General features: G+C 44.2%; 3 protein-coding genes across 6 annotated transcripts in view; 2 read left to right on the forward strand and 1 right to left on the reverse strand.

Annotated features, from left to right (window-relative positions):
- LOC147796114 (ribonucleases P/MRP protein subunit POP1-like) lies at positions 1–10,713 on the forward strand. Of its 2 annotated transcripts, none has more exons than XM_087148482.1 (9): positions 1–232; positions 1,556–1,671; positions 2,288–2,472; positions 3,664–3,920; positions 5,967–6,082; positions 6,304–6,624; positions 7,066–7,232; positions 7,919–8,102; positions 8,401–10,713. In XM_087148482.1, exons 2-9 carry the CDS (start codon positions 1,611–1,613, stop codon positions 9,891–9,893), a joined length of 2,784 nt encoding a protein of 927 aa, XP_087004608.1. In that variant the 5' UTR covers positions 1–232; positions 1,556–1,610; the 3' UTR covers positions 9,894–10,713. The 2 variants fall into 2 exon arrangements, with proteins under 2 accessions (XP_087004608.1, XP_087004607.1); XM_087148481.1 differs by having other exon boundaries at positions 1–154.
- On the reverse strand, positions 10,600–14,201 carry LOC110978507 (modulator of smoothened protein-like). 2 transcript variants are annotated; one of them, XM_022233564.2, is made up of 2 exons: positions 14,145–14,201; positions 10,600–13,174 (listed from the first exon to the last, which is right to left on the reverse strand). In XM_022233564.2, exon 2 carries the CDS (start codon positions 13,067–13,069, stop codon positions 12,551–12,553), a length of 519 nt encoding a protein of 172 aa, XP_022089256.1. In that variant the 5' UTR covers positions 13,070–13,174; positions 14,145–14,201; the 3' UTR covers positions 10,600–12,550. The 2 variants fall into 2 exon arrangements, with proteins under 2 accessions (XP_022089256.1, XP_022089264.1); XM_022233572.2 differs by lacking the exon at positions 14,145–14,201 and adding an exon at positions 13,895–14,102.
- Positions 14,197–20,074, forward strand: part of LOC110978458 (ATP-dependent DNA/RNA helicase DHX36-like) — a 17,463-nt gene continuing 11,585 nt past the window's right edge. Inside the window, exons 1-7 of one of the 2 annotated variants that reach the window (XM_022233488.2) lie at positions 14,253–14,352; positions 15,289–15,441; positions 15,678–15,948; positions 17,386–17,503; positions 18,196–18,368; positions 19,045–19,215; positions 19,726–19,880. In XM_022233488.2, coding sequence (XP_022089180.2) covers positions 15,694–15,948; positions 17,386–17,503; positions 18,196–18,368; positions 19,045–19,215; positions 19,726–19,880 — 872 coding nt within the window. In that variant the 5' untranslated portion in view covers positions 14,253–14,352; positions 15,289–15,441; positions 15,678–15,693. Of the gene's footprint in view, positions 14,353–15,288; positions 15,442–15,677; positions 15,949–17,385; positions 17,504–18,195; positions 18,369–19,044; positions 19,216–19,725; positions 19,881–20,074 lie in introns of both variants that reach the window. The other variant, XM_022233479.2, reaches the window with a different exon arrangement.

Below are 20,074 nucleotides of genomic sequence, written 5' to 3' on the forward strand. Positions count from 1 at the left end.
GTGCGCGCGAGAAGTGTTTTCATGGTGGTATGGTACACTGACTAGGCCAACTGTGTTTCTGCAATTCTGGTAGCCTACTTTGATAGCATCTTCAACAAAAGTTCATGTGTGGGAAAAGTCGGAGAATAGGCCTATCTGCAGTTCCTTTAGAAAGGTTTGTGTTGTTTGAAAAAAATCATCAAATGCGCTTCTTCTACGTCTGCCGCTGAATGCTACACCGATATAGTATTAGGTACGAGATGACTTGGGTACGAGATGACTCGAGTACGAGATGACCGGCTATTTCTACCTTCATGTTACACCTACATATAACTTCTACTTGGACACCATGGACACGTGTCATGCCTGAGGCTGATTTCACAAAGGACATAGAGCAAGCTAAGGATTATGGATAGTGTAGGGCCTGCATGTATGTAGGTGGGCCGGGCATGCTGGGATGCCATATGAAGTGGTTTAGTCATGCGGAATAGCAATGAATAGTGTTGGGGCTAACGTCAGTGAAGACTGTCAAAACCATAGAGCAAGGAACAGAACAGACAAAGGACACAGGGGACTTTAATTGTCATGTAATCTGTTATGCAGGAATGTTAAATATTGACAGACCGACATGACCGAAGAACCTCATGTTATGGTAAAAATATCATTCTTTATTAATATTCATTTCCCTGTTATTTAAGAAAGTTATTAAAAAGTCAAAGAGCTGTTGCAATGCCAAACACCAGGACTCACCCTTTCAATAAATATATCTTCCTTGTGTAGCACGTCTTCGTCACCAGTTACCGTAGATTTCAAAGAGCTTCAGCTGCATAGATCAGGCAGGAATTGTGGTCGAACCCACTAAAAGCTGCCTACTCCTGGGCACAAAGAGATCTGAAATTTTGTGAATTGCTTCAATGACATGAATGACAGACTTTGAGTTGTGAAAAGGAAAAATTCAACTGCAATGTGGTTTTTTGGTAATCTCTTTTCAAAGCCTTAGGTGCACAGAATTCAGAAATAGGTAGATCAAGGATACTGCAGACTGAGGACGGGGGTAGGCATGGTAGGCCCTAAAGTAAACTGTGTGCAATCTTGCCCACTAGTAACCAGTAGACATGGTAGAGGCCTCGTCCCTCTTCCCCAGGGCCCCATCTAGTTCATTGTATTTTGAACTGAGAGAATTTGAAGTTTTCAGGGAAGAATTTTGGCAACACCACATGAGGATAGTCAAGGGAAATGTTGAAATGGGCCATGTTAGGGAAGTTGGAACTCATATGATACATGTACAAGACGCATGGCCAAGGTGCAAGGCGTCAGTAGCTTGTGTCATTGGAATTCATACATACAGATTACATCATTAGATGCGTGGGTAAGAGTTCCAAATACTAACGTCTCCGGTTTTTCGCTTGCAGTGGTTTATTAGCCATCAGAAAGTGATTACATGTCTTAGAATTCAATTTAGCAGGGAAAATTGAAACATACAGGCAGTCACATGTAATCATGAGCTAGTGCTGGTTTGTCCATCATTCTTGGTGGGAGTTATTCCTCCATGGTTTGAATTCCATCATGTCACCAGGCGTGTCAGGTTTCCCTGAAATTCTGAGGGATAAGAGAAGAGCAGGCGCACTGTCATGGAGGGCCAAGAGGGACCAGCTGCCGGGGAGGAGGATATTTTGGCTATCAACCCGAGGGGTAAGTGTTTGTGCGTTTGTGGGCATGGTGGGGGCGTGGTGGGAGGGGATAGGCCTGTTGACTTAATCATGGTTCAATCCCTCTGAAAAGGTGGGTGACTTTGATCAACCAAAAAATGTACTGATACAGGTTTGCATTTTATGTGCTGTGAGTTTGAGGTGAATATCGTCAGAAATGAAAGAGGAATTTGTTTGTGGAGGAATTTGTTGGTGTGGATATTAAATTTTAATGATACCCCATATGTATATTGCCAAGTAAAAACAGGAGCGGTAAAGGAAATGTGCAGGTTGAAAAATGTTCACAGGGCAAGTAAAATGAGTCAGCTCCAGTTTCTCTTTGCTTCATGAAAACAATGGAATTGCCATGTCACACCACAACTAGAGCATTGTCCCAACTGCAGACCCAACTGTAGTTGGGTCAGGTCCAACTTCAGTTGGGTCTCTCCCAACTGGGCCCAACTATAGTTGGGACAGATGCTGTAGTTGGGGCATAACATCCACATTACATATGCACTTGTGTGTGTGTATACACGGTGTTATGAATGATCTTAAGAATGCCTTAAGTATCAGTTCTGCAATGGTGTCCGTTTTTATCACCGCTGTTCAATTTGTTGTAGCCATCAATGTGGCCGAGTTTGCCGGTGCCCGCGCGGCTGAGCTCAAGACCATGACGGAGGCCGTCATGACCATGGGGGGCATGCGCAGGACTTTCCAAAAGCTGCCGCGTCATCTGCGACGTCGGGCCATGAGCCATGACCTGCGACGACTGCCGAAGAGACTGCGAGATTCTGAAGAGAGAACAGTGAGGTTGCCACTTCGTTTTGGTTCGTCACACACAGCATCAGTGTTGTAATCAAATCCATTGCAAGTTCTTTCATAAGTCTCTTCAAAACTCCCTTTCACAAAACCAAGTTACCAAGACCTATCGCAGGACCAGTCACAAATAACGGGGCGAAGAGTTTGTCACAGTTCACTTGAATAGCTTGTGACTTGGATTAAGACTGAATGATTTGTGAGGGACTTGTGATGGACTTGGCCCGCAACCCTGAACGCAGTTATGAACATGCTTACAGGATATTACCCCAATGCATGTAACTTAACCTCAACCCTTTAGGATATTAAGAACTTAAAGTTTTTAAGTTTTCCTTTAGGAACTTAAAGTTTGGCTTGTGAATAGATATAGACGAGTGATTTATATTATTTTCATTTCTTCACTCTAATTGTTATCATTTTTTATGGAATTGTTAGCCTCTTAGCCCTTTCTTGTTTTGTGTCCATTGTTAGATTTTTCTTACGTCACTTTTTGTGTAGCATTACCTTATTAACCTAAATACTGTGTACTTCTTTTGCCACCATAATTATGTAATGTCATTTTCAACAATGTGTAAGTACACAATGTTTAGGGGGTCTCCGGTTTACAAGCTCTGCTTTTTGCAGACCTCCACTTATTGTTAATTAATTGTTCCATTCAATTGTTTTAATTTATGTACTCCTCTGACATGCATAAGTGGAAAATGAAATGAAGTGAACTGATATTTGGCAAGGTACCTTGTTGAACAAACGATATGCAACACTCTTAGTAAACCCCTGCCGAGTTGCACAAGATTCAACAGGTCAGCTATCCTCTTGACTTTATGGCTGAAGAGTCTCATTATTGCGAGCTACTAGAGGACTCCATATATAACACTCTGCAAAGGAATTAACTCTCATTACCGCAACAGTGGCGGTTTATTCCTCTGCTGTTGACTGCTCAGTTCAGCAAGATCTTACAGGGTATTGCACTTGTCATTTGATGTGTCTGTCAAGGCTATGATTAACCTGTTGTTAGGGCCTTGAGCTCTGCATTGCCCAAGTTGATACCTCAAGTTGTAACAAGGTCATTGTAGCAGCATGGAAGGCTGCATGCATGGTCATTACAGTGGCGATGGCAACAGCACTGCATTAATTGAGACCGATAGAATTACTTTGATATTTGTTTCGTTCGATCTTCAAGATGCAGAAAAGCATGCACAAGAAGAAGGCTGGTCAGGGCAAAGAGGGCGGGGCAGAGGAAGACCTGCCCCCGGCGAAGCGATCGCGCCGTCACCGTCGCCGGCCCAGTAACCTGAAGGCGGAGTACCAGCGCAGACAGGGCGGCCACGCCTGGCTGGAGACCCATATCTGGCATGCCAAGAGGTTCAAGATGGTGGGGCAGTGGGGCTACAAACTGCCCCTGCATCCGTCAGACAAGAGCATCAGGGCCACCTACAGGTACGACTCACGGACGGTTCATTCCTTGACCATATTATTTGACTGAAAATTGGAAGGCGAAATAAAGCGGTCAACATTTGATGTACAGCCAAACGCCACAAACACTGACCTCTTAGAAATAAGTTTCTTTGAATAGTATTTGTACAATATTTCCTCTTACTGCAACCTCCAAATGTTTCAACACCGTGGCAATATTTGCTACCACGACAGGTTACGCACAGTGCCCCAAGTCGTGACACGTGGCTGTTTCACCTGTCGGCCATGCCTTGTGAGATTTGAAGCATTTCATGGTGGAGGTAGCAAGTAGACTAGATAGGTTGGTGCTAGCACCATGGATATATTTTTTGAGTGTGTGGGGTTCTGAAAAGAAGTGTTGGTACTCAGTGTTTTAGTCAGTATGCTGTGTCCGTTGAGAGAGTAGATTTCAGACAGTATGCCCTGTCCATTGAGAGAGTACGTTTCAGACGGTATGCTCTGTCCGTTGAGAGAGTACGTTTCAGACAGTATGCTCTGTCCATTGAGAGAGTACGTTTCAGACAGTATGCTCTGTCCGTTGAGAGAGTACGTTTCAGACAGTATGCTCTGTCCGTAGAGAGAGTACGTTTCAGACAGTATGCTGTGTCCGTTGAGAGAGTACGTTTCAGACAGTATGCCCTGTCCATTGAGAGAGTACGTTTCAGACAGTATGCTCTGTCCGTTGAGAGAGTAGATTTCAGACAGTATGCTCTGTCCATTGAGAGAGTACGTTTCAGACAGTATGCTCTGTCCGTTGAGAGAGTACGTTTCAGACAGTATGCTCTGTCCGTTGAGAGAGTACGTTTCAGACAGTATGCTCTGTCCGTTGAGAGAGTACGTTTCAGACAGTATGCTCTGTCCGTTGAGAGAGTACGTTTCAGACAGTATGCTCTGTCCATTGAGAGAGTACGTTTCAGACAGTATGCTCTGTCCATTGAGAGAGTACGTTTCAGACAGTATGCTGTGTCCGTTGAGAGAGTACGTTTCAGACAGTATGCTGTGTCCGTTGAGAGAGTACGTTTCAGACAGTATGCTGTGTCCGTTGAGAGAGTACGTTTCAGACAGTATGCTGTGTCCGTTGAGAGAGTACGTTTCAGACAGTATGCTCTGTCCATTGAGAGAGTACGTTTCAGACAGTATGCTGTGTCCATTGAGAGAGTACGTTTCAGACAGTATGCTCTGTCCATTGAGAGAGTACGTTTCAGACAGTATGCTCTGTCCGTTGAGAGAGTACGTTTCAGACAGTATGCTGTGTCCATTGAGAGAGTACGTTTCAGACAGTATGCTCTGTCCATTGAGAGAGTACGTTTCAGACAGTATGCTGTGTCCGTTGAGAGAGTACGTTTCAGACAGTATGCTCTGTCCATTGAGAGAGTACGTTGAGCACCACCAGTTCTTTTCTTTCCAGTAATACTGGTTCTTTTCAGAACCCTACATACTCAAAAAAGAGATTTTACCGGCCATGCCTTGTTAATTGGCCACATAGAATGTCTTCTAAGAGTATCTAGTGTGCCTTTGGTCAATGGGGACAGAATGTCTTCTCAGAGTATCTAGTGTGCCTTTGGTCAATGGGGACAGAATGTCTTCTAAGAGTATCTAGTGTGCCTTTGGTCAATGGGGAGTGAATATTGACAAGGTGTAGACTTTATGTAGTGCCTTGGGGATCGGTGTGGAAGTGGTGTACTTCTTGCCCATTTCGTAGTATTGTTAAAGTGAACATTTTCTGGAGCTGTGTCAGTGGTTAGTTGAAGTTCCAGAGTATGCGTGGTGTATTTCTGACGCTGTTGACTAATTATTAAATGATTGTGTTGTGGAGAACTGCTATGCACCACTGAGCCACCAAACTTGCACCAACTTATCCTTTGGTGTTAAATGCGGTTCCGGAGTTGAAATGGGCAGAGAATCCATCTGAAGTAAAAAGATACACCAGTAACCTGTTTTTTGCATACACAGTAATTTCTCTGCAGGGCAACCCTGTGCCTCGTCGCTATGTGAACCTGACCCATGTTTTCATTGCCCCCTACCCATTAGGGCCATGGCCAGACACTGCCTCCTCCAAGACGTTTCTTACCTGCGAGTTGTCGAGATGTCTGGTCCCCAGGGATTGACACTGAGGGCACTCTCCCGCCTCACCAGTCCATCCACTGGTGAGTCCGTCAGATGTCCGAGATAAACATGTTCTAAGAAGTGTGGACTTTGGGGGGGAAATTTTGGAGATGACAGTGTTTAAGATCCATCTCTGTTGCACTGAACCAGTAGTTATCTCTATGTCAGAAGTTCAGGTTTGCGTAGGATAATTGTATCTTTTGTGGTCTGGGGCAAAGTATGTTACGTCAGTAATATTTTGGGGATAATATCTGTTAAACAGGTTTGACCTGTGCCGCAGCTGCTTTTCTCAGTGGTCAGCGTCACGGTGAAGCAGTCTTTTACCGAAAGGATCAGTTCCCCCAGGGTGCAATAGGACCCGTCCAGTTCCTCTGGAAAGCCGAAGCGACTTTGGCAGACAGTGTCCCCGAGGCAAAAGGAGAAAGCCAAGAGGGGTGCAAAGCTGGAATGCCAGCGGCAAGCCCTGGGGGAAAGTTTGAGGAGAAAGGAGTCAGAAAGCTGTGGCTGTGGGCTCACCCATCGTGTGCCTCAGAGTTACTCAAGGAACTCAAAGCAGCGAGCGAGGCTGAAAATGCAAATACTGGTAATCACGTTAATACATTACAAGACGTTGATACATGTTTCTCACAGGCTAATCAACTTTCAAGGAACATCAGTCAGTCTGCACTAAAAGCAAGTTGATCACGTTGATACATTACAAGACGTTGATACATGTTTCTCACAGGCTAACTGACTTTCAAGGAGCATCAGTCAGGCTGCATGAAAAGCAAGATCAAACTGGCTCTTCCTTATTCAATCCTGCAAAATCCTTCCAACCGCTTAGTGGATAATGAAGTAACTGAGAGTGTTGGGGATAAAAATCCTCCTGAAATTACCAGCCACCAGATACTGTTTGATTGAAAAAGATTTATTTTAAGGGTACCACAAACCCTAACAGTCCTCAGTCTTCCAACAGGATTTAGGACTGATATGGCTCAGTTTATCTCTCCAAAATGGCTCAGTCATGCTTTCTGTTCTGTTTTAGACTCAAACAGCAGAGTCACCGTGACACAGCTCAAGGACAGTCCCCTGAGATTCTGCCTGCAAGGCCCACTGTCGCACCCAGTGCTTCTTCACGCCCTAAAGATGTCTGACGTGGGCAAGGCCTCTGGCTCGGAGCAACCCAGACTGTGGTGGGAAGATTACTACGCAGTGAGTATTGCTTTCAGCATGTTGCACCTGAGGGTGCATGTACACGATCTGGCTTTCTGTATACACTGGCACAGTCAATGGGTTTAAAACGTCAAGGGTGCCTCGAAGTACCTCCATCTGACGTCTGAATACATTAATCCATTAATCATTAATCCTAGAAATCTGTAGAGGTGTACCATGTGTTAACTTTAACTTGGCCCTAACCCTTGCTGTGCATGGCCTATTGTGGTAGCAAGTACTGCTTCGTGGGCACGCCCCGGAATGTTGAAATAAAGAAGGCTCTAAGAAATACGTTTATGTACAAATCCTGAACACCCATCAGGTTTATGTTTTGGCAGCCTGCCAGACATACCAGAATCCAACCCAGCCGAAGCGAGAGCCCTTTTTTAGTCCTTTTCTGTGCGCGCTGTACCACTGTAACCTACAGCTAAAAATTTTAGGACAGTCAGTAACATGTGTGCAGTGTTTGATCCGGTCTGGGTTCAAATCCCAGAGAGGGCTACGAGACACGCCTTCTGCAGGTCGCACCAAATGATCGCTGCAAGCATGCCACTCTGAGATATCAGGCAATTCCACGATGTGTACACGTCATACCTCAGTTAAAGGCTGAAGGGCTCAAAGGACAGTATACGGTCCTGCCGAGAGAGGAAGGTTTATCATCTTGCAATGTTATTGCATGGTTACAGGACCTGCATCATCTGCAAGCCTGGGGGGAACAGTCATCCACCTGGGAGACCCTTGGCGGAGTGAGGACAGCGATGGATCTTCCCCCACGCTGCGTTCTCGGCCTGACAGTACGAGACCCACGCAATCTCCTTCCCATCAAGAGAACCAAGATCATGACAGACCCCAATGAGTTAGTTCCACCTGGTAAGTCGGGGATTTCACCAAGCTTAGTTTGACTGTCAGTTATGCAGCGCTGCCTCTCTGCCAAAGAGAGGCAGACAGGTTGTGTTTATAGTGCTTCCTCCCTGTTGTGTTACTTTTTCTAACTGTTGTTTTCTGCATTTTTGAACATTCTTTTTGTCATGAAAACTTAACACTTCATTACCAGTGACCACTGTGCATGGTTCGGATTTCCTCTTTGAGACTTTGCTCGGACTTTCTTGGTTTTATTTTATTGGTAGTTTCATTTTCACAAAGACAGACATACTTAAACTTTCCCCAGACAAAGTACCAACTGAAGTTGTACGCCAGTTCCCTAACGCAGCGCCTGTGTCTCCCATCTGGGAAAAGTCAGTGCGAAAAGCTGTCACATCAACCCAGATCCCCACCCACAAGCTGAACAGGATGCGCTCTGAGATGCTCGTCCCGGGCCAGGAGCTCAGTCTTGACCGCCAAGAGTCACGTGTTCCGATTCTGCTCCTCCAGCAGCCGGGCAGCGAATGCTCAGCAGCTGCATCCCACAAGTCCAACGGGGGCAGCTCGGCTGGCTTCGGAGGCGGCTGGGACATCGTCCTGCCGAGTGGCTGGGGGATGGCCTTCTGGATTGCCCTGATCCTGAGGGGCGCCCGCGTGGCAGGGCTTCGGGAATTGCGCTCCTGCCACCTGCAGCAAGGGGTTCCATTCTTCCCAGATGTTTTCCCGGACACGGCTGCGGGAGAGGAGTGGGCAGACAAGTTAGAGCAGGAGCTGACCAAGAAGTTCAAGAGCTGGCCGCCCGCCAAGCGGCCCAACTACGGGAAGCTTGGCGTCGTCTCACCTTTTAAGTGTCCCTGGAAGAAACTTCTCAAAGAATGGAGGGATACCAAGAAGTCAGAAGAAGAAGAGGAGGAAGATATTGCTATCGAGCCTAATGCAACAGAAGCAATCAAGCAGGCAGCCAGTGACATAGGTGCATCCTCTGAGGAAAAGAACCTGCACCCTGGAGAAGATGAGAACCAAACCTTCTTTGTCCTACGAGATAGAACTAAACTGGAAAAACTCAGTGAGTCTTTAGGAGCTAACCTTAGGCCCCTGAAAATGTCTATAGCCTCTACGAGGACCAAGCCGAATGTTTCCTTTGGAGCACCCATAGCAGGCATTCTTAAAGATATTGCTGGTGTCAAAATGCACACTACGGAGGCTGCTAATGGACACGCTGCCAGTCAGGCATCAAGTGCACAGAGTAAAGAAGCCAAAACAGGCCATCATATGGAGATAAACAGGGTTGCTGCTGACCTGATTCAAGATGCAGACAGAGTTCTTGTTGGTGTGAGGCTGAGCATGGCCAACCGTGGAGTGCCTCGGCAGTTTGCGATGATTTGCCTGCCGAGCGAGGAAGATTTCGCATCATTCAAATCTGACCAGAGGTTCTGTCCCCGTGAACCCATCCACAGAGAGTTCAAGCTCCCAAAGACGCCCAAAAAGAAGAAAAACAAGAAGAAAAAGGGCCAGTCAGTGGATGACAATCCCAGAGATGGGAGCAGTGATGAAGTCCGCGTGAAAGATGAAGTGGCCTCCAATGTGAAACTTTTCAAGTCTTGCCGTCGTCAGTTGATTGGGTTTGTCATGGATGGAGCCAATGCATTCATCTCTGGAAGTGGCCAAGCAGTGGGCTACTGTTGCATGCTGGGATTGCTGAGACTTATTGAAGAGCGCCCACGGGGCCAGAGAGGAATGGTCCTAGTCCGGGATACAAAAGCAGTCCAGTATCGATTTGCTTTTTTGGATGTTATATAGGATTCATACCTGGACCTGTTGGTATTTTTCTAAACACTGTACATGTACAATACTCATATAGAAAAGGTACTGATTCACTTTTGAACACATATTTTCATGAATTATTGAATTACGTATGTTGTTTATTATTGCCTTTTTTACGAATCTGAAAAATTGATACAAAGTTCGGCTTTGACCTCATTTCTAAGACAGTACTGCTGCAAACATTTCTATGTTGATTTTTTTTCTTCGCAGCGGCAATGCTCTTTACATTTGATTAACTCAGCATTTTATTCAATATGGACATCTTCAAAATCGCATCTACAACAGATTTGACTAATTTTTTTCCCCCAGTTCGAAACAGGATGTCATTACCTGTATTAATGGAAGCACCAACAAGATGCTGTAACAAAATGTCACATGTTTTGATGCCACCATCGTTCTCCTTGGTTTGAATTTTCAATGCTCCCTGCCGTGCAAATATTTGTACACAGTGCTAACAGCCGACCAAAGACAATATGTGCTGCCTCTGGTAATATAAGGAAGACCAAGAATAATTAGAAATTGTTATTTTCCATGGTTGATCAATAATTGGTGGTCGGAACAAAAATGGGATCAATAGGTTACCGTTACTCTTCCGGCAGGCACCATTTTGACCTTATTTACAGTACACCGATTTGAATTCTCAACCAAGATTCTTTGAAGAAGACACAAGCCGAGGCAGCAGTTTTTACATTAACCATGAGACGGGGTTTGCTCTTTTTATTTCAGATAAAATTCAAATCCTTTCTCCCGTGTGGTAGAGTCAGTGAATAATACTTAACTCCGAGTACCACCAAGACTCGTCCTCTGAAGTCTAGAAATACAGACCCGCATGATGTTAAACTTGTCAACATATTTTTCTAACTCGTTCTGCTTAGCCACTTCACTCCACCTATCTTGTATGGCTGCATTTTGAAGTGCTTTTTTAAGTCTGCATGCAGGTTTATGTTCAGAAAGATGTGCATTCTTGGCCAGGGTAAAATCCATGCAGCGTCATGCAGAGTGACGTCGCCCTTTTCCACGTGGGACCCGCTCCGTGAAAATATGTCAAATGACAACAAGGGCCAGTTTTGTTTAACAAGTATTGGAGAGAGCAAACTGAAACTCTTTATTTTGAGGCATCACTCAGTTTGGTATCCTGATCAGTGACGACAGTGCATGCGAGTGACAGATGTTGAGGGATCATATTGGTTTACATTATAATACAAAGGCCTCTAACCATTGTCGTCTAGGACTGAAATAGCTACCTGTCCTTTCCTAGACGATGTTAACAACTGCCCATCCCCTCCCAGTGAAATTGTTTAAGCCAACACCCTTAAGTGCTATTCTAAGGCTGTATTTCTGCTGTACCCAATATCTGGGAAGGAAATGTGAAGAGTTGTTGACCTGTGTTACAGATTGTTTGAAACCAAAACCAAAAAGGAGTCTTTCTAAATTTTGTACAGGAAAAAAATGGCTATCTAAAATTGGTTTTGCCTGTCCTGAGGATTTGATGGCTAAAAGTAGATGAGACACTGCCTAGAACTCCAAATAATTATCTCTGGGAACTGAGGAGTAACGACTCACTTCCACAGATCACACATTCCAAACTCTGTATCCTTGTGGAGACATGGCTTTGTTCTCCAGTACTAAACGTGGTCGCATGTGAAACGATGTTTTCAAACTGCTCCCATTTCAACATGCATCACTCTCCTGGCCTGAAGTTTTGACCAAATGTCCCTTATATAAAGCACTTCAATTTACAACGGATTCTTACATATTAAAAATTTCTCCTCTTTGAGCGATTTCCAAACATCAGTTTCCTTGACTGAGGCAGTTACACGTAAATCCAACCTATCAATTCTACAAGTGCTATTTGTGTTCCATTGTAACTGTTGGGATGATCATAGGAAAGATTTCCATATAAGGACAACGCTTGATGCCCTGTGCACAAACCTTTGAAGCTTGGCTGAAAAAACCCTTTTTCAAAGTAAATGCTTTGGAATTGTGTTAGCGCAGTTTCACTTTTTAGGACGTTATAACTTTTTGATGGCTATTTTTAATTTTAAGGGAAAATTAGTTTTTTCCATATATAGAACTCTTTCCCAGTCACATATGCAAATTCAGCAAGTCCAACCATTTGAATGTAGTCACTAGACACCGTCAGTTATTGCAAGCTAGTGGTAAAATAAGGATTGGGCAAAGATTATTCATACACCAGTCATGTTGTGCTACCATAATGTCACGTTACCGCACAAAAAAAAAAATTTATCTTTTCTGTACAATTTTTTTTACTTTTCATGCGAAGCACGCCTACCACTGCCACCTGCTCACAAGCGTGATGTCACCACAGTGTTGGTCTGCTTGTTCCTGGTTATTGGATGACATATGTTCCCGAAACCGATACACAATACTTTAACAAGACACGACTTTATGCCACAATTCACAATTGACACAAATTTTGCCCATTCAGCGTAACTGTTACTCCATTACGTGCATCACTTAAAAATACTGATGTGCGCTGTCTGTTTTATATTATCTCTGCCTATTTTACACTATGTACATGCATCACGTGAGATTATGAATGTGCCGGATTGTCCATGATTTGTCACAGTTTTGATGGAATAATATGGCATAGGAAAAAGAAAAAAAAAAGTTTATCGGAGAACAATGATGTCATAATACATCTTTCCCAGTGCCAAAGCTGACCCAAAGAACGTGCAGATGATGCCCGTGAAGAACAGGCCATAGGAGATGCCAGTCTTGACGCTGTTGGGCAGGAGGTAGGGATTGCCACCGATCAGTGGGAGGTCAAAGCCAGCCGGGAACATCATGATGGCCAAGCAGAAGAGCGTCCAGGCGGCCAGCCCCATGTACTTGGGGTAGCGCCGCAGCCGGGGCCGCTTGTCGGAGAAGATGATCATGCCCGTGCCGACGGCCAGCGCCACAATACCCAGCATGATCAGTACGGCGGCCAGGAGCCACTCCAGCGGGCCCTCGGCGTAGCGGCAGTCCCAGGGCCGGCCATAGATCTGCTGGCAATGGACCAGCAGGCCCAGGCTCAGGTCCGAGCGCTGGACATTGGAGACCACCCACAGGGGCAGGGCCAGGCTCATGCCGCACAGGGAGATGGCCAGGAAGTAGAGGATGCCGGCCGCCAACAGGAATGAATCCATGGCCGGTGACAGAAGTCTTGCACTCAAAGTCCTGATGTGTGCCCAACTCTGGACAAAGCTGACAATGTTGTCTGTGGTCTACAGATTATGCAGAAGTAGCAGAATCTAAGATAAAAAAAATCAACTCTTATTCATGACAACATTTCATTAAGCTTTACACTTAAGTATCTTTTGCCATGTTTAGACATTCACGCAAAATTATTTGACCTGTGAGAAAACAGGCTGACAGCTTTTTACAATATCAAATTTCCTGAAAAAAAATTTCCAGATCATGCCAGTTCTAATGAAAAGGTACTCGTGACAAATCTGGGGAATATAAAAGAATGCTGGGTCTCTGCCCAATGTCATGATGAATTTTTATTCAACTGTAATGCACCTGTGACTAATGAAGTTGAAAAATAAAAGAGAAGGAAAAAATGTTGTACCCTGACTCCACTTTTCTCATCACATAACATCTCAATAAAAGTCAGTCATTACAGAAATGCTGGAAAGACACGAATTCTGGACTGAAAAACATTTACGTATGTTGTCATGGTTGTTGGGAAATACTTAGAAAATTCTCTTCACTCCCCATAGACTTTGTACACAACTGCTGAAGTGGATTCAGGATGCAACATTTTTTTCTGAGAAGAATTCTACACATGGATGTCACTACTTTTCCTCTGCAGTAAGCTGCCATCACACATGTAAATTTGGCAGGGAATAGGCCTACATGGAGGATATATTGAACTTTAGAAAACGCTTGAAATTTTTACAACCAGTCTCCAAGGGTTTGTGCGGCGATGCATGGTACCGGGTATGGAACTCTTTCCAGTAAAGGTTTACCATAGTTGGTCCTGATGGAAAAAACAGAAGTAGGGCCTATACCATGACGATGACATGACCGACTGCGCATAAATACAATCATGCCGAGTTGAAAGGGCACACCACCAAAAGATGTTGAAAAATTTGTGAAATAGATATGAGCAGAACTCATCAGAAATGAAAATGGTGCGGAACAGATATCTGTAAATTAACATAACGACATCTGCCTGAATTACTTCAACTTTGAAAGGAGATTAACATTGTATATTACCAGCGATCATTTGCGCAGTTCCAACACAAAGCTCCGCCATTTTCTCTGTGTTGTGCTGACGAATGAGGGCGCTATACCAATAAGACAGGGGCTTCAATTCATGAGCCTTCCCATCATGTGTCAATGTCATGATTGCAAGTGCACGTTTTACTTTCTGCGGAGGTCTCCGAAACGGACGCAGATCATTTTCCCCTCTAGATAGAATTAAGTGAGTCTTTCTTCTTCTAACATGTCTAACCTAGAAACAATATTTTCCTCGGTTTGCTGTTGATGGGGTGTTTTGAATCAGTGTTTTTATTCCTCCAGGGTGAAATTTCCTCCATAGCAATTTATTATTTAGCATCAAAAATCCCGGTCAGCCGGTCTGGGCCTATTAAATTAATGTAGATAGCCAGGTCTGGTGAATGTCACGCCCCAACTACAGCATTAGTCCCAACCCAACTATGTAGTTGGGACTGGCCCGGCCTCCTACCCCCATGATCTAACTTGGCACACTTTGAATTTTTCTTCTAGTGTCGCAATATACTTTCACCTCAAAATGTCAAAAGGTGAAATTTACTCGAACTCCCATTTTTTATTCATAAATCTCGATAATGCACACCCACTGCAAAGTTCAGATGAAATTTTATCTTGATCCAGTTTTCTTCCGAAGTGCAAAAAGAACATTTTGAAGTCTTTTAACATAGGCCTACACTCAAGAATACGAAATGGTTTTGTAATTGTGTATGTTAGTGGAGGTAATAATGATTTAGTTAAATTCATCAAATTTAAAGAAACCTTTACTTTAAATGTTTATGTTGGATTTTCTGAAATATTTTCAACTGTGCCACATGCTGTTTTTTTAATTTCAGATGCAATTTCTTGACCTGTTGACACTGAACTTGTCCACAAAGGTTCAAAAAGCCTTTAGGATAAGTCAAGTGAACATCGAATTGGGCCACATTAGGGGACTGTGTATTTTGTTTCACATTAGTGCGCCACCAAGAGTTTGCAATGCGTTAGCCAATCACAGTGCGCGAAATTTGTCGACCCAATGCGCGTTTGGAAAGGGTCGACAAATTTTGTGCATTATGATTGGCCAGCGTGTTGCAAATTCTTGGTGGCGCACTATTGTGAATCGCTCGTATTGATCACTTATTTTCAGGGACTATCATGCCATGACTGTACCTGTGATGGCCTTGAGCTTAGATATGACATGAATATCCAGCCTTGACATTGACAGCAGATGTAGTATTACTCTCGTTGAAATTTGCTTCCATCTGGAGCTGGATTGGTTATGCAAAGCAGATCATGCAAGGTATCTTAACACCAGTAGTAATAACAAGGCGCCTCCAGCCCCTTGTAACATGAGTCTTGCTGGAAAATGTGTGTTTATTTCCTGGTGTCATGAACATTTATAGGAATGGAGTTACTCCAGCAACCCTAAGTCATGGAGCACCATAGCATATCACCTGTCATGCAAAGAGTAAGGAGTTCTTAATTTTTTTTTGTTTAAAATTCATTGTTTTGGTCAAAATGATTCACCTTAAACAGGCTGACTTTCGATCAAATGAGCAAGGCCAGGGGACGCTACTTCAACAGCCACAGAGGCCGAGACCGGGGCGCCAGATGGGATGGAGGCCAGGAAGACGGGCGAGCGGGACCCAGCAGAAGAGATGGAGAACAAGGAGGGAGTGGGTGGGGACAAGGCCACGGTGGAGGGGGCAAAATGGGCGGACCACCACCGGGGCTGAGGGGACGACAGATCGGCATGTGGTATGCTGCACGCGGGAAGGCAAAGAAAGCGGCCGAAGAAGCCAGAAATGTAAGCTTGTAACTGACAACCACAATCATTTCATTCAGAGGCTCGTTAAGTATTGCTCATGAGCAATCAACTCTGTGTTTGTCCCAGATTTTGAACATTGGAAAGAATTTCTACAGGGTGTTTTTAAAAAAAAGATAATCCAACTTTAAGGGGATTGATACGACCATACTATATACCTTTCAGCAAGGATCACGGTACCACTTTAGAGTAGACATCATCAACGTTAAAACGACACAAAGGTTTGTTGTCCAGGGCAATGCATGATGGAGCACCATCACCGAGAATTTAGGGTGCAAAAATGTGGTTGGTTCACTTTCATGTGAAACAAAATCAACACGAATTCGCATTAATTTTAATGACAGATTATTTATTCATTTAGCACACATTCATCAACAGCCGTCCTGAGTGACCTCAGTTCCTGTTTAAGCTGGTTCCATGTGTTTCATACTTTTTAACATTGGCCCAGATTGCTTTCTTTGCTGGTGGGTCTCTGTCTCTGAATGCTTCTCGAAAAGCGTCCGGTGGGCTTGCAGACCTTTGGTTTCTTGAAATGTCTTTACCACAAAAATTCTCTGCTGAGTGGTTACATGTAGCTGCAACATCGGGATACCAAGCTTGTTTGATGGCCAGAATGGACATGGCAGGCCTTTTGAATAAACCCCATTGTATAACCAGGCAAGACATTATTCACAATCAAGGTTAGGCAGTTGGTCAAGTGAGATGCGATGAGGCTCAATACGTGAACAAGTGCAGTTAGGTGCCATGATTTCAATCCATTGGTATTCACTTATGCAATTACATGATCAGGCAAGAAAGGTGTCAATTGAAAGCTCTTATCTTCAATTTTATTATGGTGGCCCCCAAAATGCTGTGTGAGATGCCATATAGCTATATCAAGCCCTTAAAGTTGGAGTTCCCTTTTTTAAAAAACCCTGCCTATGCAGATGCCACTAATTTTTTTCCGTGCAGTGACCTATCAGCCATCTGAAAATAACAACATGTCCTGAGAGTCAAATTCAGCAGAGAAAATGTTAAGATATTCATACAGAAAACACTTAGAATTTTTCAGACCAGTCTCATAGGGTTTGTGCACAGGAAGTCAAGTGGCATCCAATTCTTTCCCAGATTTCTAGTGGTGAAATCTAGTTGCCAGATTTCCATTGTAAGTGTCCGCATTGTTAACATTTCAAACTTAATGCTTATTGGCATAGCATTGTCATTGCTCAGTGACTTGCTCTGTAGTGGCCTTGGGTAAGAGGACACTAAAGAGATATTCAGTTTTAGAGGTGGGGGAAACCCACTATTCTGCGTAAAACCCCATCCACGCGCTGATCTGGGATTTGAACCCAAGTTGCCGAGTACCGGTGAAAGGAGGACAAAGCAACCACCTGCGCCTACCCAACTTGTCCCACTATAATTACCACTTTAATTTCCCAGAGGCCCGTCGTAGGTATGCAGCCCGAGCATGAGCGGCACATCTGCAAGTTGTTGGACGATGTGAGAAACCAGGGATCTGATGACGAAGAACAACTCGAAAACATGGAAGTTACCCCCAGTAAGTTGTTGTCGAGGTCAACAGCTGCATACAGCAAAGATCAGTGAATCAAATCTTGAATTATAGTAAATTTATTCCAGTATTAAAGCCATGTCAAGTCATGTCAAAGGCAGAAGGGTCGTACACTATGTAGGGAACGACTTTGTCACAAATCACTGCAACCCACAGTACATGTATATGCAGGTTGTCAGTTGAATAAGTTTGCAAGGTAACCTGTGGAGGAAGTAGTGGCACTTGATAACCCTGTGTTTGATGGATGAATGCCATGGGCCTTTATCCAACACACAGGTGGTTTCCTGACGGTTTGATGGTTTTATTGCTTTCATGGATGCTGGCCTTTCCAGAGGTCACTTTCCTCTTCGGGTCTAGCACGGCGATGAGCCAGTGCAGAAGGTGCGCTCAAAATGAAATGTGTTGTATAGGTCATCCCAGAGCATTAATACATACGCGAGGCCCACCCTTTCAGCACGTCCGTACGCTGACTCACGCAGTGAACACGCTTCGGCTGGCTTGACGTCAGATGCATTGTTTGCGAGTGACCTTTCCAAAATGAAAGACCGAATTGGCTCAATGTTGATTAAAAGAAGAGATGCATTGTTTTTTTTGTCACAACATTCCTGCAAGTTGCATTGAATGAGTCTTTCATTTGGGAAGATGTGTGAGTTCGGGGCCGTCTCCTTTGTTTCTACCAGGGAAAAATCCGCAAGAGGAGCAGTTCCACTCATTCTACAGCCACGTGCTAACACGAGATGCTGGCCTGGACGATAGACTACGGCTGGAGCTGGAGACTAAGTTGGCCAACAACCGGCAATACAGAGACATGCAGGAGTTCCGCAAGAAGCTGCCATCCTACAATATGAGACATGTAAGTGAAGGCCACTAAATGTTGCTCGTTAAAACGTTGACGTCTTACATCAGCAGGTTTTGAAGGTGTTCTTTAGAGTCAAAGGCATTTGTTCTCAAGCATAGGCATCAGGGGATATCGGTTGTGCATTTTTTTCATGAATCCTATCCAAACTGTAGTTATACAGATGGACAAGGAAATTGGTTGGAGTGGGATTTGAACTTTTGATCCTTTGAGCACCACGAAAGTTCTCCACTAGCTGAGCTATCCAGACTAGGTTGGTGGTTCCACCTAGTCTTCAGTATCTGTATTTAAAAATGCTGTGTCCTCTGGGAGAGATTTGTTTACCTCTTCTCACGTTTGTAGAAAAGCTGACCTTGTTTTTACCATGACTTTCTGAGATGATCCCTGACTGCTTGGTACATATTTCGAGATGCTGAACTTCCGCTTCAGATTAATACTCACTTTGACAAAGGCTGAAAGATCTGGAGTCAGGAATCCCTCCAAAAAAATTACCTCTGTGCAATTTTCTTTTAACCTGGGTTCTTTTTGCAAGAAGGATGCAAACTTAAACCAGGCGTAACTCTATGTTTTACCCCGAGGTGCCTTTTAAAATCTCAAGGTAAACCTTGAGATGCATCTTGTGTCAATTTCCACTCTTCCCCGACCATGCTCTTTCATGCCGTTTTTCATCAAGGAGCTTCTGCGTTTGATCAGCGAGAACCAGGTGGTAGTCATCAGCGGGGAGACAGGCTGCGGCAAGACCACCCAGGTGCCCCAGTTTATCCTAGACCACCATATCCAGCAAGGTCAGGGGTCGACCTGCCGCGTCATCTGTACTCAGCCCCGTAGAATCTCAGCCATATCGGTCAGTGAAATGCTCAGGCGTGTTCTGTGCAATGTCAAGATTTTTACTTGTGAGAGAAACTGTAATAACATTGGAATTATTTGACATGTGTTTCGTCAGATGCTCTTGAATTCAAAGAGTCTATTGCTGGTTATAATTTGTATATTGCATATATGAATTGTGGTTTTAATCCTCACGTTAATTTCCGTTGTGCTTTTTACCAGCAATTTGATGTTGCTGGCAGCTTCAAGCACAAAATATGAAGAAGTTCTATAAAGCGCTGCTTCTTGGTTTGTGGTTTTAAGTGATGCCCTCTCCAGCCCAGTAACACAGATTCCTTTATTACATGCCCCTCAATATATACGTTGAATGAGTGTCCATTGACCAACTAATGGAAAAAGTGCATTAGTATCACCCCCAATAGCGTCTTGAAGGCAAAGTTGTTAAAAAAAAAAACCTGTGTGCATCTCCAATTGAGTCCACAAAAGGAACCAAAAACATATGTTCAAGTCCTGGTTACTGGTTTGTCAGGTGGCTGAGAGGGTGGCGTGTGAGAGAGGCGAGGCATGCGGCAGTGGCAACAGCACGGGGTACCAGATTAGATTGGAGGCACGGTTCCCACGGCAACAGGGCTGCATCCTCTACTGCACCAATGGTATCTTGCTGAAGTGGCTGGAATCAGACCGGTAAGTTACTTGACTGGAAAAACATAAAAGCTCATATCCCTTTTGATGTAATGGCGGTTCTTTTTCATGTAACAAAACCTTGTGTTGTTTTGCCCTGCAGAGGCAAGGTTTGCTGGTAGTTAGAAAGCCACAGTCTTCCGTTTCTCTTGTTTTTTGACAAGAAGCATCTGTATTTTGTGTACGTTGAATAGAAT

This window comes from Acanthaster planci, linkage group LG18 (genome assembly GCF_054643075.1).
Source record: "Acanthaster planci isolate LZ-2023a linkage group LG18, COTS_SCS, whole genome shotgun sequence".
In the NCBI taxonomy this organism is placed as follows: domain Eukaryota; kingdom Metazoa; phylum Echinodermata; class Asteroidea; order Valvatida; family Acanthasteridae; genus Acanthaster; species Acanthaster planci.